At 58.3% G+C, this 20,821-nt stretch overlaps 2 protein-coding genes and 1 long non-coding RNA gene across 3 annotated transcripts; all 3 read left to right on the plus strand.

Annotated features, from left to right (window-relative positions):
- The first annotated feature begins 2,478 nt into the window (after positions 1–2,478).
- LOC141751654 (uncharacterized) lies at positions 2,479–5,905 on the plus strand. The gene is made up of 5 exons (XR_012590045.1): positions 2,479–3,398; positions 4,279–4,317; positions 4,719–4,862; positions 5,188–5,393; positions 5,833–5,905. It is a non-coding gene; the product is annotated as an uncharacterized LOC141751654 (long non-coding RNA).
- Positions 5,906–6,237: 332 nt separating this feature from the next.
- On the plus strand, positions 6,238–17,028 carry LOC141751771 (adenylate cyclase type 10-like). Its single transcript, XM_074609136.1, has 12 exons — positions 6,238–6,322; positions 6,892–7,083; positions 7,197–7,318; positions 7,874–7,950; positions 10,116–10,269; positions 10,963–11,155; positions 11,691–11,777; positions 12,211–12,494; positions 13,107–13,243; positions 13,924–14,049; positions 15,087–15,341; positions 15,987–17,028. Exons 1-12 carry the CDS (start codon positions 6,239–6,241, stop codon positions 16,139–16,141), a joined length of 1,866 nt encoding a protein of 621 aa, XP_074465237.1. The 5' UTR covers position 6,238; the 3' UTR covers positions 16,142–17,028.
- A 108-nt stretch (positions 17,029–17,136) lies between these two features.
- Positions 17,137–19,556, plus strand: LOC141751653 (adenylate cyclase type 10-like). Its single transcript, XM_074608790.1, has 5 exons — positions 17,137–17,321; positions 17,715–17,813; positions 17,972–18,147; positions 18,771–18,993; positions 19,107–19,556. Exons 1-5 carry the CDS (start codon positions 17,244–17,246, stop codon positions 19,122–19,124), a joined length of 594 nt encoding a protein of 197 aa, XP_074464891.1. The 5' UTR covers positions 17,137–17,243; the 3' UTR covers positions 19,125–19,556.
- The last annotated feature ends 1,265 nt before the right edge of the window (positions 19,557–20,821 follow it).

The following is a 20,821-nucleotide window of genomic DNA, read 5'->3' on the forward strand; positions in this document are numbered from 1 at the left end:
GCATGCCTCCCTTGGATTTATTCCTGACAGGCCCAGTTGTCTCCCCTTCCCCCCTCATATCTAGTTTAAAGCCCTGTCAATGAGCCTTGCTAACTCCTGCCCCAAAATTCTTTTCCCCTTCTGGGACAGGTGCGTCCCACCTGCCACCAGCAGGCCAGGTGACTCATATAGCAGCCTGTGATCAAAAAACCCAAAGCCCTGCCAGTAACACCAGTCCCGGAGCCGCGAGTTGACCTGTTGCCTCTTCCTGTTAATTTCCTCATTCATGATTGCCACTGAAGGGATAGAGGAGAATACAACTTGTGTTCCTGACCCCTTAAGCCGTCGCCCCAAGGCTCTAAAATCTCTTTTAATCGATTTTGGGCTCCTCCTACCCACTTCGTCACTACCCACCTGAAATACTAAGAGGGGGTAGTAGTCAGAGGAGTTTACTAGGGCCGGAAGTTTGCCTAACGCATCCCTGACCCGTGCCCCAGGGAGGCAGCAGACTTCCCTGTGAAGTGGGTCTGGACGGCATGTTGGCCCCTCCACCCCCCTCAATAGAGAGTCACCCACCACAATGACCCGTCTGCTTTTCCTTTTGGAGCCAACTGTGATGCTGGGTCCATGGCGACTTGGTCTTTCTGACGTTCCTGGCCTGGGTGTATCATCCTCCTCTCCAACAGCCAGTTCCTCCTGCAGGGCTTCATATCTGTTCTGCAAAGGTAACTGGGAAGGTGGGAGGGGCCGGGAGGGCATTCTCCTGCTTCCCCGCGCAGGGACCGGTTTCCATTCCCCCTCGTCTCTGCGATCCCCTCCTATTGCCTGGTGACGAGAGGGGAGGGGGTCCTCTGACTTGTGTGGGGCCTCACCCTCTTCCCTTTCTCTCCGGGAGCGGGTCCACCAGTCACTCTCCCTCTCGCATTCTCTCATACTCCTCAACCTCTCCACTTCTTCCTTCAGCTCAGCCACCAGAATGAGCAGATCATTTACCTGTTCACGTCTTACACAAGTGTTGTCTCTGCTGCCCTCCATGGCGAGTGCCAGGCTCTGGCACTCTTTGCAGCCAGAGGCCTGGCTGCCCATATGTTTGCGTGGGGCCTCTGTCTGGGTGCCCACAGTTTTTTTAACAGCAGCCTTCGACCGGGTAGCAACCACGGCTGGATCTCTAGACACAAGAGAGACCTTGTGACTCGACGGTCAGTTTGGGGGAGCACTGGTTGCTCGCTCTCTGCAGGGACTAGTCCTTGCTCTGGGCAAGGCATCTCGGTCGTATTTAAAGCACCCGTTGCATGTTTATTTTATTAATTGGTGCTTATTTGCATAAATTAACATGGCATTTGGGAGGGAACATGGAGGGTTTGATTAGCTGAAGGAAGGAAATGGAAAGAAAGGCATCTTGTCTCTCCCAACATTATAAAAAAGGCTGATTTTTTTTGTTTCCGAGTCACCAGATTTTGATGACTTTGTTTAATTTTTGCTGAATATTCATGTCCAGTGGAAAGAAAAATAATCTATATTTTGGTTCTGTTTTTCTCTTGAAAGGACCAATCCTCAGGTCTGGGCCTCGATAAACTCCTGTCCCCAAAGCAGAAGGCGTGTGGGAACATTCTCCTTGGGCTTCTCAAGGCTTGTATTTTTCAAAATAAACCTCAAAGGAACGTTTTTATCTAGCCCTTAACGATTCCAAAGGGAAACCGGCTGCCTTCCGGAAACGAAGACGGGCCTCCCAGTAAGGCTGGAGTCAGCGGCAGCCCTGCCAGCTGGGAGGACTGGGAGTTTTTCAGCAGAAAACCTGGGGGCTGTTTCCTTTTCAACAAAGAAAAAGAAGTGGGATGTTGCAGCGCTGAGTGATTTTTTAAATTCCATAGAAAGGGATGAGTTTTGAGCAGTTTGGCTCTGGAGGCGGGGTGGGAAAGCGAGTGCCGAGAGAATGTGGCCCATGTTCTCCGGCGCCAGGACGGCTCGCCGATGCTCCAGGCCGCTCTGGCCGGCGGCAAAGGCCTGCTGGGGCGAGACGGCGGTGGCCGGGATGGCCAGGTACTGCCGGCTCTGCCACCCCCACCATTCCCCCTCCGCCCACCTCGTCTCTCCCTGTCTCTCCGTCCCCCGGCCCACACGGCGGAGGAGCAGGCGAGGGGGGAAGTGCGGGTTATGCTGAGTTCCCCCCAAAAGAGGTGGGTCACGGCCCCAAAATGTCTGGAAGTTGGGCGGGGGTCGCAGTGTTTAAAAAACGTTCAAACCTGTAACTCTGGGTGTGAGGCACTGAAATAGAGAACAAGCTCTTCTTTTGATAGCTATTGAAAAATAATATTAATTTCTGTATCTAGAAGGAGACGAAAATAAAAAGCTCTCTCTCTAAGGATGAAATTATTTCATGGTATGAAATTATTTCGTGGTATGAACTAATGCTGTGGGCCAGCCTGCGTCAAGTGCCTCAAGTCCTCATCTCTACACCTGGGAAGGCTTAAAAGCACCGAGACCGCTGATCCCACATAGGCTAGCTGGCTATGAAGTACATATTTTCCCAAATTCAGACAAGAGAGTTCTAGAAGTGCAGTTTTCCCCAGCATTACAAGAGAAGTTAGTGCTGTGTCGCTCACAGCAGGACACCGGGTAATGGCGGTGACAGACGGAAGATGTCACTGCGAGCCGATTGTGATGCGTGAGGTGAGTTGCCGGGCAAGCGATGACCTGCAGAGGAGGCCACCGCCTGGTGACTGTGACCACCCCGGGAAGGCGGAGGGCTAGTCGCCCCACACAGAGGCCCCGGGCTCAGTGTGCAGCTTGCACTGTGCAGTGAGGTCCTCGTCCTCCTCCCGGCTGGGCACGGCCGTCTTCTCCTGAGGTACCCCGTGTGCCACAGGGCGCTGACGATGGCTTCTGCCTGGGAGAGGAATCGTCACTACGGGGACCTGCAGAAAGCAGTCGCTTTCCTCCCCTCGCTCCTTGCTGATAGCTCCCTCAGGAGCAACGACACCGCTCAGAGTGTCCACGGAGTGCTGCTCTTTGCGGATATCTCAGGTGGGGGGAGCAGGGAGGAGCAGCCACGGACATGAGCCATGTGGGGACACAGCAGGCCCTTTGGAGCCCCTCAGACAGAGTGGTCATCTTGTCACTGCTGAGGTCTTCTGCTGGGATGCCCACAGAGAGCAGGATGGGTGACCTTGGGCGGTCCATCACGGCTGCCACCAGTGCGGAGCTGGCACGGGAAGGTGTCCCCTACAGGCTCTCGGGCCGGGCATCGCGGAAACTGCTGCCAGGTCTTTTGGCCCACATGGGCATTTCCTGATTTCTGGATGTCCCTGTTCCAGGTTTCACTGCGTTGACCGAGAAATTCGTGCAGAGGAGCGGCGTGGACAGAGGCACTGATGAGCTGGCGCAAACGCTCAATGAGTACCTGTGCGACATTTTGGAGGGTAGGAGCCGTGCTGCAGGACTGTGTGGCATCGGGCCGTGATGGTGGAGGGTGGAGGCAGCCTGGTCCTGCCTCCTTGGAAGGGCTGGGGCTTTCTGTGAGGAACAGCGAGCGCAGCCAGGGTCTGCTGGCGGGTCAGCACCAGCGCGGGTCCTTTCTGCTCCCCGCTGCGGCCGAGGAGGCACCCACTTTCTCAGCAGCCACCTCGGTGCCTCTGGCGTGAACAGCCGTCTCAGTGCTGCGTCAGGGCCCAGAGCAGGCTGAGGGCATCCAGCAAGTGCGCCAGGGTCTGGAGCGTCTGTGCTATGAGGAAAGTCTGAGAGAGCTGGGCCTGGTTTGCCTGGAGAAGAGAAGGCTTGCGGGGGGGACCTTAGAAACGTGCCTACAACCTGAAGAGAGGGTGCAAAGAGGACAGAGCCAGGTTCTCCCCAGTGGTGCCCAGAGTGGAACAGGAGGTTCCCTCTGTGCATCAGGAAACACTTTTCGACTGTGAGGGTGACTGAGCACTGGCAGAGGTTGCCCAGGGAGCTTGTGAAGTCTCCCTCCTTAGAGCTATTCGGAAACCATCAGCCACCGTCCTGGTCAGCTGGCTCTGTGCAGCCGGGCTTGAGCAGCGGGGTTGGACCAGATGGACCCCAGAGGTACCTTCCAGCCTTCACCTTTCTGAGGTCTGGTGGCATCTGGAGGCCCTGCCTCCCTGCCTGCTGTGCGGGGTACAAGGGCTGTGACCACCATGAGCCTGGGAGAGAGGCCGGAGCGGTGCTTTCCTGAGCTGTGCCCCACAGTGCACCCTTGCCCCGGTGCTCCCCCCAGGCAGAGGGCCTTGCTCGGTGGCTTCTGGAAGTCCACATGACTCTGCCTTTTCTTCCCTCTGTCCACAGAGTTCCTGATTTTTGGAGGAGACATCTTGAAGTTTGCTGGTAGGTTCTTGGGGCGATGACCTCGGGCACTGAGCTGTAGCATTTAACTCCCGTGGCGGCCGTTTGCTCTGCGCTCCTTCTCAAGAGGCTCTGTGCAGCGCCTTGAGCCAGCTCTTTGGCCACGCACGCACCCCTCCAGCAGTGCCCTCTCTCCAGTGCTGCAGCTGCAGAGGAGCGCTCGGGACAGGGGGTGTCACCGCTGCCAGCCGTCTGCTGCTGTGGCTGGCCCGGGATAGGAGAGGTGTCCCGGTGCCCAGGACACAGTCCTCCAGGACGATGGCCTCCCACAAGCCCATCTTCCTCCGCACGGCAGCTGGTTTCTGCTGTCTCTGCAGAACCAGACCGTAGGTCGGGGAGAGTCAGGTCTCGGCAGAGCCTTTACCTTCCCTCCCTTTCCCCAGGAGATGCTGTGCTGGTGCTGTGGAGAACACCACCCCAGGAGGTGGCCAGGACCATCAGCCTGGTGCTGCACTGTAGCCAGCAGATCCAGAAGAAGTACGGAAGACGTGACACAGATGTGGGGCAGAAGATCCAACTGAAGATAGGTACGGGCGCTGTGCCAGACGCAGCTGTGTGGCACTCTGCCATGCCACAGGGTGCTTCTGGTCTGCTGGGCTTCTGGGGCAGGCAGCTGGGGATGACGCCTGGCGCACTCAACACATTCTCAATATCAACTCGGTTCGTCTATTTCTAGACGCCTGCTTTAGGGACTAGTGTCAGCGTCTCCCCGAGGAGGAGGGAGGATGCTCTACCCCTCCGTAACGCCCCTCTCCCCGCTGGGCTTCAGAGGAGCTTCTGAGCAGCCGAGATGCTGGGGGCTGTGGAGTTCCAAATGTTCCCTGTGTCAGTTCTGCTTCTCCTTCTCCCCAGGGATCTCTGCAGGGACCATGAGCCTCCCGGTTTTCGGAGATGAGAGCTGGCAACACTTCTGCATTTTTGGCCCGTGCCTGGCTGAAGTTCGTGACGCCAAAGAGGTTGCGGGTGCAGGTGAAGTTGTCCTCTCGGCCACCTGCTGGGAGCTCTGTGAGCAGCACCGGCTGAGGATCAAGCATCTCGCAGGCACAAGAGCTGTGCAGGCAGGTGGATGGGTTGGCCTCGAGAGCCATTCTGAGGGCCTGGGCCTGGCCATGAAGGAGGGAGGTGTTGGAAGGCTGAGGAGATGAATGTGGAGAGAGTTGTAGGTGGGAAAGCGGGCAGGCAGGGGAAGGTCTTGTCCTTCCATCTCAAGGGTAACCGTGGGCTGGGCTTTCTTGCTTTGAGGGGTCAGGAGGCGCTGGGAGGGTTTGAGCCCCAGCAGCAATGTCCTCTGTGGGCCATGGAGCTGTGGTTGCTTGGAGATGGGCATGCTTGGAGAATGGCTGTCCAGCTCCGGTGCTTCTGAGGAAGCACTGCTGTCCCATCCAGCCAGGTGGGCTACTTCTCCCCTTCTCTGGGCAGTGACGGTGGAGGGCAGGCTCTGTCCCCTGGGAGTCCTGGGGAGGCCAGTGGCAGTGCTTTCATTCTGTGTGTCTTCAGGTGACGGGCATGGATCCGATGCCTTGGTCCGAATGCCAAGACGCCTTACGCAAGCTCGTACAAGACCCAGTGAGACACCGCTCAAAAAAGGGAAGGTGAGTGCCCACTTCCCCTTGCTCTGTGATTGTCCCGAAAGGTGGGGCTTTGCTGCTTCAGGGGCCAGAGAGGAACCACCTCCTCCCTCTTCCCTCTGTCCGTTAGCACTCAGGCTGTTGGGCCTCCCAGGGCGGTGGCTGCTGCCGCCTCCTCCTTCCAGGGGAGAGCTCTGCCCTCAGCATCTGGAGGTGGCAACATGAGCAAGCGCAGAAGACTCTTTCTCCCCCGGTTCCAGGGCCAGGCCCTGCTTTGCAACGGCTCGTAGTCCCGTCCACCCAGCGACCACCTGCCTTTTCTCTCCTCAGGTGCCATGAGGCCTACTCTTCTCTTGCCCAGTGACCTGAACGCCAAGGATGTGCTTAGGAAGTACATACCAGTCGCTGCTCTCGGGAAGGTACGGCAAGGCCACCGCTGCTGGGGGCTGCATTTTCGGAGGGCAGAAGAAGTGGTGCCTTGCAGAGATGGAGCTCTTACGGGAACAGACCAATCAAAGAAAATGCGCCCTGCGATGACAACGCAGGGAAACTGAGCCCAGGGGCACCGGTGCCGCACCATTGTCTGCGTTGTCCTCAGAGAGACATGGGTGGCAGGAGGAGGACTCCTGTCCCTCTGTCTTTTCCGTGGCTATGGTTCTGGGTGTGCCGCAGACACGACGGTGGGATAAAGGGGAGATTCCCCTGAAGTCCCTGGAGCATCCCTGAGGGTCTCCCCTCATGTCCGTACCGGTCCCCAGATGGCGTGTTAGCGGAGCAGCCTTCTCTCCTTTGTCATTTGTGTTATGACTCGGCGTCTGCCTGCCGCAGGCTGGGCGGCCTGCCCGCCCTTTTGCACCGAGAGGAGGATTTATCCCTTCCTCTGCTATTACCCGCTATCGCCAGCACGCCTGCGCTCCCTCGGTACTGGTGTGGGCAGTAAGAGCCCGGGAGAGCAGGCTGGTGAAGCCGTCGTGCTCTTGTCTTCCAGCTCGATGCAGGACTGCCCATGGATCTCCTCTCTGAGCTACGGCCAGTCACCTGCATCTTTGTCCAGCTGCAGCTTGCTGCAGGTACCAGCTCGGTGCATCTCAGCACCGTCCTCAAGGAGGCCAGCAGGGTGATGCTAGAAATCCTCTCTCCTCACAAGGGCCACATCAACAAAGTCCTCCTGTGTGATAAAGTGAGTGGGGGGGAACGGTGGCCTCCCCCAGCGCCAGAGGGTGGGCAGTGAGCGCGAGGGAGAGACTCCCTCTTAGGCGCTGTAGCAACATGTTCCACATCTGTCCTGGGCAGGGCTGCACGTTCCTCTGCGTGCTGGGACTCCCTGGAAACAAGCTGCCCTGCGAGAGCCTTCACGCCCTGCAGAGTGCTCTGGAGATCTTCAACTCGTGCTCCACCATGCTCGAGGAAAGAGAGTGAGTGTGTGGCGGGGGTCGGTGGGGTGCATGCTGCCTGGGACGGCGCAAGGGGGCTTCACAGAAAGAGATGTGCCTTCTAGCTTGCTCTCCCTTGTCCCTGGCAGGAAGGAGGCAGTGCCCTGAGAGGTGCAGGCAACTCCAAGCACACTCTGCTGGCCACCGCGCTGGAAAGAGCCCTCGTGAGGGCCAGAGGCCGCTGCGGCCAGAGGCAGGCCCTTCTGGGCCACTGCCCCATGAACGGGGATGGGGCCCAGCCACCTGATCCCAAGTGGCTGTCATCGCCAGGCGGTGACATGGCGGGCACCTTCTTCCCTCTCTCTTTGCTCACAAGAGGGCTGTGGCCCTGCACGTGCTCTGCCCCTGCCCCTTGTCCCTTGCAACCTGCAGATGTTGCACCCTTGAGCTCTCCACGTCCCCGAGACCCACGCTGGCAGGGCAGCACAGCCGGTGGCCCAGGCTGGCACCGAGGGGAGGTGTGGGAAGGGATGAAGCCAGGCGGGCAGGACTGCGCCTGGGGCGCTGCTCAAGCCCTGCTGTTTCTCTGTGTGCCAGGACAATGTCTGTGGCAGTTACCAGAGGGACGATGTTCTGCGGAGTCACTGGCCACCCGCTGAGACACGAATACACAGGTATTGGCCTGGAAGGGTGCCGCGGGGCTGGCGGCACGGGCCACACCGACGCATGCTCTCTCTCTCTAACGCGTGCTCTCTCTCTGGCAGTCCTTGGCCAGAAGGTGAACTTGGCTGCCCGGATGATGGTGCACTACCCTGGGCTGGTGTCCTGTGATGCAGTGACCTACGCCGCCTCCCGGCTGCCCGCTTCCTACTTCAAGGAGCTGCCGGAGAGAGAGATGAAAGGCCTCAGGCAGCCTGGCCCTGTCTATCAATAGGTGGGGGTCACCGAGGAGAGGTGAGTGTCCTCTGAGACGGTCGGAAGCCCTGGTGTGGCAGGCTTTTTGCCCCTCTCCCCTGCTGTCTCCAGCTGCTGAGAGAGCGGGAGTCTTCTCCTGTTTCTCTGGGTTTGGCCTCTGGGGATGGACTCTTGATATGTTCTCCTGTCCCACCGTGGCCGCTGGGCTTCTTTACGCTTGAAGCTGTCGTAGCGTGTCAGCTTGAACTTTGGCTGGGAAAGAGTGCAGGGGATAACAGCCTGCTCCAGAGAAAAGCCGGTACCCGAGGAGCACCTCCTTCCCTACCACGCCAGGCTGCTTCTCTAGGTCCCCTGGCTTCTCACCGTCTCATTGACTTGTGTTGTCTTTTCCCCTGCTTCTAGCATCTTTGGCGTGGGTCTTACCAAGAAGAGGTCGGAGTACGTCCCCTTGCTGGGTAGGTGGAGAACGCCTTGCTCTTCTGAAGCCCAGGTTCTTCCCCTTGGTAACTTTTAGTGCCTTGCTGGGAAGGGAGAGGCTTTTACCAGGGATGGTGTTGCCTGCAGCAGCCCTAAGAAAGCGCCGCCTGTCTTGGTCTCTGCTTGCTTGATATCTTTGGGTGGAAAACGAGGTGGGGCGCCTGCTGCTCCCTGCTGTCTTCCAGACCTGGTAGGAAGGTTGCTTTCAACTGTGGAGCTGCTCACAGCCTGGGGGCTAAACTGATCCCTGTCTTTGGGGTCAGGAAAGAGATTTCCTTCTGCCAAATCGATGGAGAGTTTTGACGGTGGGTTCTCCTCCTTGTACTCCTCAGAGCTGCTTTCTTGGCAGCATCTGGGCGAAGACATGGCAATGTCAGGAGGCAGGGGATGCCTGTATTCACTCGGGGTCTTGCCGAATGTTTTGGGCCCTGTTGTGGGTTAACCCCGCTTGGCAGCTCAGCCCCACAGAGCCACTCGCTCCCCACAGTGGGATGGGTTAGAGAATCGGAAGGGTTAAAGTGAGAGCACTGGTGCGCTGAGACACAGACAGCTTAATAGGGAAAGCAAAAGCTGCACACACGCCCAAAGCAAAATCAGGCATTCATTCACTGCTTCCCATGGGCGGGCAGGCGTCTTGCCATTTCGAGGAAAGCAAGGTTTCATCACGTGTGACAGTGACTTGGGAAGACAAATGCCATCACTCCGAACGTCCCCCCTTCCTCCTTTCCGCCGGATTTTCTTGCTGAGCACGGCGTTGTATGGTCTGGAATAGGCCTTTGGGCAGTTGGGGTCAGCTGTGGTGGCTGTGGCGGCTGTGCCGCCTCCCAGCTTCTTGTGCACCCCCAGACTGTTTGCCAGCGGGGCAGCGCGAGCAATGGAAAAGGCCTCGATGCTGCGCAGGCGCTCTTCAGCCATAACTAAAACCTGGTTGTGTTATCAACAGCGATGTTTGGTCACAAATACAAAACATAGACCTGTACAGGCTATTGCTGAATAAAATTAACTGTAGCCCGGACCAAACCAGAACGGGACTGACGACGCTGCCTTAGCTACTGGGAGGTGCTGTGCAGCTCACGGCACAGCGAGGAGATGCTTTGAGTCTGTTTGGGACGCAGCTGCCTGAACCGGCTGCAGTCATCCCTTACAGTCTTGTGCTGGATCGCTGCGGGGAGTCGCATGGGGCCGGCAGAATCTCCGTGCCTGTGGGATAGGGGAGAGGGCGAGGGGGCTGCGCTGCGGGGCAGGCAAGCAGGTGGCCCCGTGACTGCTCTGAGGAAGGCAGAGGTGCCCAAGCGTGGACGAGCAGGTGGGAAGGAGGCCTGGGTGCCGGCAGGCTGGCCGATGTGGTAGCGGGGAGGGAAGCTGCGGTGGAGGGTGCCCGCAAAAGGGACGGCTCTTTGCTTTTCAGCACGCCCCCAGCAGCTCGTTCTCTGGTTTGTCTTCGCAGGTCGGAAGCAGGAGACTGGCCTCTTTGTCAGCTGCTTGAACGCCTATAGGGATTCAGGCCAAAGGAACATCCTGGCGGTTGAGGGCACGATGGGCTGTGGAAAGAGCCACTTACTTGCTGAACTGGCCTCTCTAGGCCAGGATGCTGGCCACAGGTACAGGTTTTCCACCTGTAGCTTTGGGACGCTGCCCCTGCCCATCCCCTGACAGCCGTGGAACGCTCCAGCCCCTCTGCCAGGGTACCTGGCCCTTGGACTGCAGCCTCCTGGAGACACTGCCTGGGAGCACCTGCGTGCTCCGCTCCCGCCTCTGCCTCTTTGGGGAGTTGGAGGTGGCTTCTGGAGCCACGGCCTTTCCTCCTTCACCCCTGGGTCAGGCGCAGATAGAAGGAAAGAGCCCAAGCTCAGTGCTTTTCATCCCACTCCAGACCCCAGAGACAGCAGGGCTGCCTGTCTCAGAAGCCCTGCTCGCCCTCGGCGTGTTTCCCAGGAGGAGCACGGGGGCCTGTGCTCTGGCAGGCAGACCGATAAGGTCTGGAGCCCAAAGGCAAACCCACCACTTGCTCCATTCTTGCCTCTCAGCCCCGTGAGTTCCTCTGCAGGGGGCACGTAGGGAGACCTAGGCCGGCGCTGCAGAGACACAGGCTCTGGACCCGGCTCTCCCGCTGGCTTGGCAGCAACTGCCCCTCTGTGCCCTTTCTCGTACGAGGAGGGAAAAGCTTGGCCTTCTGTGGGAAGCGCTTGGAGATGGGGGGCTGAAGAGCTCCCCCCAAAGGGCACCTCCGCCCCTCTTGTCTTAGAAGGCTGGGGCTGTGGGGAATCTCAGTGCCTTTTGCTTTTGCACCGCAGGGTGGTTGCCCTGGAACTGCTGGAGATCGACACGAGGCAGCCCTTCTCTGCCATCCGCATGCTGATGGCCAGGGCCCTGGGCCTCCAGGACTGTGAATCGCGCGGCGACAGGCAGCGCGTGCTGAAGACAAAGCTGCAAGGGACAATCGAAGAGAGCAGCTACTGCCTCCTCAATGACATTTTCGGTGTCAAGGTGAGAGCCAGAGGCCCATGTGGACGTTAAGAAGGCCTCTCCTGAGCTTGTCTGGGTCTGACCTTGAGTGGGCACGCTGCTGGGAGTGCCTTAGCTCCGGGGTGGGCATTGCGGGGGTCACAGTGTGCATTTGCCATGCCTGGGCCCAGGGGGCTCCCTGTCTGTGGGGCTGGTGTCCTGCGCCGCATCCGCAGTGCCCGGTGCCTTGTTCGGCACCCTGGAAGTGGCACTGGAGAGAGGCTGTTCCTGACCTCGTGCCGAGGTCACCGCTGTGCGAGGGGTCTGCCCCAGCCAGCCCACGATTCCCACAGCCAGAGAACCGGCTCAGCCCAAGCCCCAGCTCTGCAGAGACCCTCAGCAGAGGGCCTTTGCTTTAGGCTCTGGGTGGAGTCCCCGCTGCGGCTCCCTGCCCCTGTGCTGGGCAGAGGTGAGGTGCTGAGGCTGTCAGAGACGGTGGGCTCTGCGGTCTTGCGTGCTGGGTAGGTGTGCCGAGCCCCGGAGCCGTGTTTCTCCCTGACTCTGCTTTTCTGGCCAGTTCCCCATTTCGGACAATGTTCGCGAGATGGATGAAACTCAAAGAAGACTGGAATTGCACTCGACTCGGGTGAAAGTGCTGGAGAAGGTGAGCATTTCTCCTTCCTTCCCCCTGGGTCAGAGAAGGAAAAACCCTGCCGTCTGCAGGCTCTGTACTACTGAGGTGTGAGCAGGCGGGAGGACTGCGCACCTGGGTCATGGCCCGTCAGAGCCCGAGAAAGCCCTCGCCCCCCCACTTCCCCCCGCAGCCCCACAAACACACCCGAGGACTTTCCTCCCGTAAAGTGTGCCCTGGAGGAGGAGCAATGTCTTCTGGGTTCCCTTGCCCGAGCTCCCTCCTGCAGGGCAAGTGATGTTAGGTATGACCCTCCAGTCTCAAAGAGTCAGTAAGCTTCCGAGCGGGAAAGTGGCTGGGGAGAGACTTCAGAGCATCCTCTCAAGAGACGGAGGCTAAATCTCGTCCCCTGCAAGACAGCTGAGAATCCACTGGATTCCCCTCAGAGCAACCTGCTTTTTTTCAGACCCTTACAGGAGATTTTGGCATATTTGTCATCGACAATGCCCATTTCATCGACCCTGACTCCTGGTTCATCATGTCACCCGTGCTCCAGAAGGTCTCCCTCTTCATGGTCATGAGCTTAGCCCCAGGCTACGAGATAACCGAGAGCTTTCGCAAAGCCGCAGCAGACAACGCCACGTCCCAGAAAATCACTTATCTTCATCTGGACAAGCTGAAAGCTTCAGTTGTGATGCAGAAAGTCTGCAAGGACCTCGGAGTGGTCAGCATCCCCAGGGATCTGGTGAGGTAAGTTGGAGGCAGGGGAGCTCTTCCTGAGGGCCTGAACCTCTGCTGACCGTGGTAGGGAATCAGGCCCCCAGGCAAGGGAGCGCAGGGCCGCTAGAAGCATCCCGGACTCTAGCGAGTGCCAGGCGTGGGCGGCTTGTTATGCCTCACCCTGGTGGGTGCGCGCTGAGAGCGGGCAACTCCCGAGACACCCAGCCTGGGAGGTGTCAGCCTTGGCTGCCGCACAGGGAGGAAGGGAGGAAGAGTCCTGAGCCCAGCTGTGTCTGGGTGTGAACAGAAAAGGCCTTGGTCTGGGTGGCTGGGCTGTGGGGGAGATTCCCCGGGGCAGAGGTCCATCCTCTCCAGGCTCCTGAGGAGAAGAAAGGCAGGGCTCGCTGCTCTGCGCTTTGGGCATTGTCCGCAATTCTTTTCCCGTGGACTTCGGCAAAGGCTGGAGGGTTCAGGGGGCACAAAATCCCAAGGCAGTGGGAGGACGATCCCTTTCCAAAGTGAGGCGTAGCTGTGATGAAGATGCTGGCTACCCTGGTATGCCTGAGTGACTGGCCGCCCAGCTGAACTGTGTTTCACCTTACTTTCCTTGTGCTGGTCCCCGACGGGTCTGCTCCTGTGCAGGTTCCTGATCCGAACCAGCTCAGGGATCCCATATTACTGCGAGGAGCTGCTGCGCTGCCTTCGTGCCAACGACATGCTCCAGTTCTGCACCCGGAGGCAGTCTGGAAAAGCAAAGGACAACTGGGAGAGCCTGATCAGTAAGCACCTTGGCTGCGACTAGCGAGTTGCTGTGGCGTGTTCTCCACAGCAGAGTCTTGCCCCGTTGTTCCCCCATGGCTCTGGGCAGAGTCGGATCTTGGTCTGGCGGAGGTGTGGGCTCCTGTGCGCCTTGCTGTTGGGACAGGCAAAGCAGGGGCAGTGAGTTCTGGTGGCTCGGAGGGACCTACATTCTTGGGGCGGGGGTTGTGGGGCTAAAACACAGGGGAAATCCTTCCGAAGCACATGTGCTTGTGGTGTTTCTTAGGCATTCCAATGGGCATGCAGTTTAGCTTGGCCAAAGGCTAGCTCACTTGAGAACAAACCCCAGCTTGAGGTGAGGGACGAGCCCAGGAAACTTGAATGCCAAACCATAAATCCCCACAAGAGTGCCGGTAACGGAAGAAAACGGTGGTAATGCCATCCGAGAGAGCAATGCCAGCCAGAGTGCCGCGGCCTTGGGAAGAGCCAGGACTGAGGCCACGTCTTGCATTAGCACCAGCAGTTTCCCTGGCTGGGAACTGGTGGGAACTGTTTTGCTCTGCTTCATGACCACCACATTCAGGGCAGGCACTGGACCATGTCAGGGGCGACTTGTCCCATCCCAAGTGAATCGTGAAGCGCTCGCGAGCTGCGAGTCGCTTTGCGAACTGCCTTATCGGTGCTCTCTTGCTCCGCCCAGCATCTGCAGCCGAGGCTTCATCCCTCGCGGCAACCTGGAGCTCCGAGGCGCGGAATGACGGGAGGGTCTGCCTCCTCAGGCCAGGTGTGACCCTGGAGAACACCGCGCTGCCCATCCCCTTGAAAGGTAAGGAGCCGAGCGCCGCTCTGCCGGCTGTCGGCTGTGCTGGGGCTCCTTCCCGGGGCAGGGGCTGGAGGGAGGCCGGGCATCCGTGTGCTGCAGAGTCACCCTCTCAGCGTGGGGGCTCTGCTGGGAAGGCGGCTCCGGTCCCACCAGAAACAGGCCTGGGGCTGCAGGCAGCCGCTTTCCCCTCCTGTGAGCCTGCTGGCTGCTCTCCGTCAGCAGGTAGGAGAGAAAAGGTTATCCGTGCAACACTGAAATGGCTCCCTTTTCTCACCAAAACAAATACTTTGCTGGGAAAAGGCTTTGACTTGCCTCTGTCCCAACTTTGACGCAGCATCTGTGTTGCTGTTCTCTTTTTAAGTTCCCCAGCTAATGCTGGTCTCAAGGCACTTAATCCAAACCAAATTCTTCTCTTTTTTCTTCTTTTTTTTCGTTTTGTTTTGGTTTTTTGTTTTCTGCGGATCGGCATGGAAATCCTCCTGTAGCCAGGGGAGCTGGGTGGGGGAGCTTTCAATGAGTGTCCCTCCTCTCTGGCCATAGACATTTGTTATGAATTGTGAAGAGACATCATGCTAAAGTATTCCTGCTGTGAAGTGGCTTTGTCCAAAAAAAAAAAAAAAAAAGAAAACCAAGAGAAAGGAATAGTATTGTCTGGCCAAGTTAAGGCAAGCGTTGTGGGGAGCTCTGTGTCCACCTGTGATGTGGGGAAAGTTCTCTGTGTGCGCTGTTGGGCAAAAGCCTACTCCAGATCTGGTAGGGCACATCATGGGATGCGCATACCTGCTGGGTCCTGCCCTCCCTGCCCTCGGTGGGGGAGCATTTGTTTGAGCATCTGGCTTTTCCCCAGGCCTCATGGCCTGCGATTCCATCAGGAGCGGAGCCAGTTTGAAGATGCCTACCCTGGGTTGCGATTGCCCAGTAGGTGCAGCCGCAAGGAGAGGAGGCCAAAGTCTACCCCATCTCATGGGTTGAAACTTTCCAGCCTCTCCAGCCTCAGCATGGGGAAGAGGCAAGAGAGACGTGTTGTTTCTTCTTGACAGAGATTGCGCTGACTCAGATGGATCGGATGCAGCTGCTGACGCGGATGGTTGTGAAGTTTGCAGCCATCATCGGGCCGGTGTTTACCACCCAGCTCCTGTTGCACATCCTTCCCACTGGCCTCAGGACCCATATGAATTCCTCGTTGGACGAGCTGGTGAGCGACAACATCCTGAGGTGGCTGAAAAACACAGAGGTGCCAGAAGATGTGCAAGATCCTACCGAGGGGCCAGCCACCTCTTCGCAGGTGGAGAGCAGTAAGTGGTAGCGGGCAGGTGGACAAGGGAGCTCCCAGCTGTGTCCCGGCAGGGCTCCCCAGGGCATGGTGCGCTTCCCCTGCTGTGAGGGGTGGCTGGGGCTCAGGCAGGCACGGCTCTTTGCGATGGGTTGTTCAAAGACCTTACGGGTCAGTCTCAAAGCCCGCTAGCTTTGCGCTGGAGGGAGGTTCCCACCAAGTGCCATCCCGAGTGCTGCTCGTAGCACAGGCACGGGAGGGCGTGTGGAGCCCCTGACATCCTCTCCCAGCCACCTGATCAAAGATGCTCTCCAGGTTGCCCCGGGGCCCTTGACGGGCTTTTATTCAGCTTTGACTCCCCTGTGGTGCAGGAGGAAGCTCAGGAGGCTGGGGACTGCCTTGCCAAGAGCAGGGAGAAAGTGCTGGACGGGGCTTGCTTGGGCTGGTGGTGACATGCCCAGCTCCTGCCTGGAGCGCAGCTGAGCGCTGTGTCCGCGGGGCTGGGCTAGCGTCAGCAAGGCAAGCTGGGCCCTTTTGCCCCGTGCTGCAAGGCTCGGTATGCAGCAGTGCTGGTTGGCTGGCAAGGGTGCACGCCAAGGCATGACTCTCGTGCCCCGGCTGCGACGGCCCTGAGCTGGGGCTGATGCCGAGGCCCTTTGCCTTGCAGGTGTGCAGAGGCCCTCTCCCAGCACGAGGACCGAGGAGCAGCAGCCTGGCGTCTTGGCCTTCTGCGTCCCGCTGCTGCAGAAGGCTGCGTACGAGCTGTGGCCCGAGAGGCAGCGAGTCGCCTTGCGAGGCAAGTGTGCCGCCTTCCTGGAGTAGCACGCGCACAAATGCAAGAGCTGCGGCCAAGGGGAGTTTGTCGCCTTCCACCACTTCGCCGTCACCAGCAGCCAGGACGGAGGCAGCTGTCGGGACCCTGCCGACGGAGGCGACTCATGCAGCTGGGAGGCCTTGGTGCTGGCTGGAGAAGAGCTGAAGCAGGACAGGACCCACGCCACTGGGGGTACGCTGTGCACCGTGCTCCACAGCCCGGGCCCTCCAGGAGCCCAGGGGTGTATGCTGGGGATCGGCTGGGAGGAGGTCTGCCGGGGATGAGCCCAGGAGCTGAGGACAACCACCGCAGACTTTGCTCAGCGTGTCGGCACCCTCGCAAGGGTCCTTGAAGCCCAGTGGGAGAGCGAGAGCAGCTCTTCCCCTGGGGCAGGCGAGGAGGTGTCTAACCCCCTGTTTTCTTTGCAGATGCCGCAGAGCAGCAGGCTTTCACGGAGGCGGAAACCGGGTGAGCAGACAAGGGTTTGATTCTCTGTAAAGGCAGGGGCCTCAGGGGTCTCCAGAGGAGACCAAGGAAGCGCTGGCATTTGCCTGCCGGTTGTGACTCTAGCTTAAGGAAGAGGCTTTCTGTGAGGTGGGAGCTGGGAAGAGATGGCCACGGAGGTGAGACAGTGCTGGAGGAAGCCCGTGGGCTCCTAGTGATGGTCACACTACGCTGGAGCAGGCCTTGCTTTCCAGTTCCTCGAGAGGAGCGCTACAAAATCTGCAGGCGAAAAGCCACCACAAGGGAGCCAGGAGGTTTGCCTGGGGGAGGTGACAGAAAGCCCAGCTTGTCTTCTTCTCCCTGGCTACAAAGCAGCTGTAGGAGTCATGCCTGCCCGTGGGCTCGCGCTCCCTTTTGAACAAAGGGCTTTTGATGGCCTCTCTGTGGGGCAAAAGACCAGTGTAGGTGATGCCTGTGCATTCTTTGCTCTCTTCTTCCCCTGGGAACGGTGCTCTGACTAGTGTGGCGGAGCGGCTTCTGCCAGAGGGCAAACAGACAACTGAGCTGCCCGACGAGACCGACAGGCAGCACAACGGCACACACTGGTGTGAATGCCGAGCCATCGTGGAATCGGTGCTTGTGCCTTTGGCTCGCCACTACGTGGCAATGGGCGATGCCGACCGAGCCTTTTACTACCTTCTGGAGTGTGCTGCTGCCTACCTGCACGTCTCCAACAGCTACATGGTGAGTTGCCTCGCTCGCCAGTGCCCACCGTGCACGGAGTCCTCTCAGTCAGCTGGCTCTGGGCAGGACAACTTCACCGCTGCAATAGGGCATGCCTTGACGGGGCCTTGGAAGGGACATGCTGGGGTCAGAGCCTGACTTCTTCCTCCGGCTTGCCTCTTCTGTGGACGGAGACACAGGCCACCGTGCCCATAGCAGGAGGGGAATTAGCAGGGAGGGGATCTGAAGGAGCACTGGTGCCTGTGCTCTGAGCCGGCGTGACTGTGTTGGGGCGGGCATCAGCAGGGGGAGAAACGGGCCCTCTTAAGACAGATGCCAGAGGCAACAGGGGAGGACGAGGCCGGCCATGGGCTCTGCATCACGCTCGCCTGCTCTCTCTGTGCTTGCGCAAAGGCCCTCATGAAGCTGAACGAAGCGGAGGTCCTGAGGAAGATGAAAGCCACTGCGATAGCCTGCTTTGAAGAGGCCACCTTCTTCAGCCTCAAAGGGGAGGTAAAGAGATGGGGAGGTCTGGAGGGATGTCCTGGGGGATGGAGCTGGATGCTTTCCCCGGCTGCAGGGGCTATCCCTGGCATCACAAGCCACCGGCAGACTCCGGCAGTCTCTTGGCCGACTCGAGCAGATCAGGGTGTTTCCCTTTTCCTCTGCAGGTTTGCTGGTGTATGCAACGCCTTCAGCTGGCAGAGAAAATGATGAGGGAGGCTTTGAGCTTGCTCAGAAGGAACTTCCCCGAGACCTTCCTTGGCGCCTTTGTCAAGGCTCAGGTGGAAAAGTTGCCTTGTGTCGCTTACGTGAGAAGAGCAGCCTGCCTTCTGCAGAAGGGCCGGTAAGGAGCAGAACTGAGAACCCAGGGGAGGAAGAGCCATTTCCTACCTGGTCCCAGACCTGCCTGGGCTTGAGGCCACACGTGACCTGACGCATGGCCCTTACAGGACCGAGGGGTTAAGGAGCGATGTGCGGGTGGAATGGGGAACGACAGAGCCCCACACTCCCTCCGCCCTGTACGCTCCTTCCCCCCTGGGTAAAAAGCAGCTCACAGCCGGGGCTGTGCCTGCCGGCACGCGTCGACAGCGGCAGGGCCTTGGTGGTGGCTGGGGACAGAGAGCTGCAAACAGGGAGTAGAGGCTGACGAGGGGCAGGGCTCAGGAGACGGGGAAGGAGCAGTGGGTGGGGGTGAGGTGTGAGAGTGAGGAAGCTCAGAGGGCGATAACCCTTTTCTTGCCGGTTCCCAGCTTTGCTTGGGCCCCCGGGCGCTGTAGCGCCAACGCGCCCTCTCGAGCGGTCAGCTTCCCCTGGCGGCACTGCTTTGTTTGCCCCCTTCCTCTCCATCAGCTCCCTTTCCTCCCAGGAGGTGCGACTGGCTTGTCCGCCGCCCTGCTTTCCCCCAGCCCTGTCTGATTTAGCGCTGTACAGCGAGAGCCTCTGGACCCAGCAGTTTCTCTCGTGCAGCAGGATGAAGAGGCTGGCCTGGCTGCTGCAGCAGAGCTGCTGCCTTTCCTTACTGGAGCGCCTCTTCAGCCTGGAGGGCACTTCCAGCGGACGGAGGTTCTCCCGCCTGGCAGCGCGCATGAAGGCCAACACGGACAGGGCGTTGGACTCCTGTTGGACAGCAGAACTCCCGCCACGCACAGACTTAGGACACAGACAGATGCCAGCACAGACGCAGACACAGGTACAATTGGGCACACAGGCACCATACAGAGACCTTCACAGACGCCGGCACCAATACAGGCAGGGACACCCGTACTGATACCATCAGAGATACCACCGCCCATTCCGTTGCAGGTGCAGATGCCGTTGTAGAGGCCGTGGCAGACACAGATACCGCTGCAGACGCCCTTGCAGAAACCAGGTAGTCTTTCAGATGCAACTGCAGACGGAGATGCCATGGGAGAGACAGATGCCACACCAGATACCCTTTCGTGCGCCACTGCAGATGTAGACAAAACCGGAGTGCAGAGAGCATTGCAGATGCCCTTGCAGACAGAGGGAGCGTTGCTGATGCAGGTACCATTTCAGAGGAAGGCATCTTTGGGGATGCCGGTGCGGATGCAGATAAAATTGAAGATGGAAACGCAGATGGAGACCACGTTGCAGGTGCTGTCGTTGCAGGTGCTGTTGCAGGTGCAGTTAGCGTGGCAGATGGTTTTCTTAAACAGGGACCATTCAGGACAACTTTACCGACTTCTTCTGTCACCAGAGCTGTATATTTGTTTTCCAAATAAAATGGTTCTTATGAAAACTCAGGAGTTCTGTTCTCTGCCATACAACTCTGCAATGACCAAGTCAAGTGGTATCGCCAGAGCGTTTCAATCTACTAGACTTCAGGAGACATTGATTAGCATTTGTAAAGCAACTTGACAGTGTTCTGGAGGGCTACAAAAGTAGAATTTGTAATGGCATGTTGCAGTTCCTTCTTTGTTGGATGGAGGAGTCAATATTAGTACAATTAGCCACTTCCCATCGCAAGCAGTTTTGAAAGAATCCAGCGTGTTTTGAAAGAATCGGGGAAGGAAGGCACTTCCTTGTGTTTCAAGCCTCTTCTGTCAAGGTACATTGGTACTGAAGTTCAAAAATAAGCACACATATTATGTGAGTTATCTCTGAAATAAGTCCGTTCACTGACAGAGAGCCGCCACAGTTTCTATTGTAATTTCACCAAAGAGTAAGACATTTGCCAATGTCAGGCAGAGTTTGCCTTTGGTGAAGCCGTGTTGGCTGTCACCAATCACCTCCCTATTTCCCATGTGCCTTAGTAGCGTTTCCAGGAGGATCTGCTCCATGACCTTGCCAGGCACAGAGGTGAGACTGACCGGCCTGTAGTTCCCTGGGTCTTCCTTTTTTCCCTTTTTGAAAATGGGCGTTCTGTTTCCCCTTTTCCAATCAGCAGGAACTTCACCAGGCTGCCACGACTTCTCAAATATAATGGAAAGAGGCTTGGCGACTTCATCTGACAGCTCCCTCAGGACCCGTGGATGGATTTCATCTGGTCCCGTGGACTTATGCACCTTCAGGTTCCTCAGATGGTCCTGAACCCGATCTTCTCCTACAGTGGGCGCTTCTTCATTCTCATAGACCCTGCTTTTGCATCCTGCAACTTGGGTGGTGTGGGTGGAGCCCTTGCTGGTGAAGGCCGAGGCGAGAAAGTCATTCAGCATCTCAGCCTTCTCCGTGTCCTGGGTGACCAGGTCTCCTGTGTGCTTCCTGAGAGGGCCCACACCTTCCCTAGTCTTGCCTGTACCCGTGACGTACTCATAGGAGTTTTTCTTGTTATCCTTGATGCCCCTAGCCAGATTTAACCAGGCTGGGAAGTTTTCAAGTGACGTCCCTGACCCCGGCCCCGGGGAGGCAGCATACCTCCCTGTCAAGAGGGTCTGCGCGGCATATTGGGCCTACTACTATAACCCGCCTCTTCTCCCTTGCAGAGGCAGTTTTTAAACTGGGGGTAGGCCTTGCTGGTCCCGGCATCTCTTCTGGTGTAGCCAAACCATCTTCCATGC

Source organism: Larus michahellis, chromosome 15 (assembly GCF_964199755.1).
Source record: "Larus michahellis chromosome 15, bLarMic1.1, whole genome shotgun sequence".
Classification (NCBI taxonomy): Eukaryota; Metazoa; Chordata; class Aves; order Charadriiformes; family Laridae; genus Larus; species Larus michahellis.

Excerpts from the sequence above, each read along its gene's own strand:
- LOC141751771 (XM_074609136.1), top strand. The coding sequence starts at position 6,239 with ATGAGGCCTACTCTTCTCTTGCCCAGTGACCTGAACGCCAAGGATGTG. Across the intron at positions 7,319-7,873 it reads ACCATGCTCGAGGAAAGAGA|GACAATGTCTGTGGCAGTTA; the intron begins GTGAGTGTGTGG and ends TCTGTGTGCCAG. Across the intron at positions 11,778-12,210 it reads GGGTGAAAGTGCTGGAGAAG|ACCCTTACAGGAGATTTTGG; the intron begins GTGAGCATTTCT and ends GCTTTTTTTCAG.
- LOC141751653 (XM_074608790.1), top strand. The coding sequence starts at position 17,244 with ATGGGCGATGCCGACCGAGCCTTTTACTACCTTCTGGAGTGTGCTGCT. Across the intron at positions 17,814-17,971 it reads TCTTCAGCCTCAAAGGGGAG|GTTTGCTGGTGTATGCAACG; the intron begins GTAAAGAGATGG and ends TTTCCTCTGCAG. Across the intron at positions 18,148-18,770 it reads TGCCTTCTGCAGAAGGGCCG|CAGGATGAAGAGGCTGGCCT; the intron begins GTAAGGAGCAGA and ends TCTCTCGTGCAG.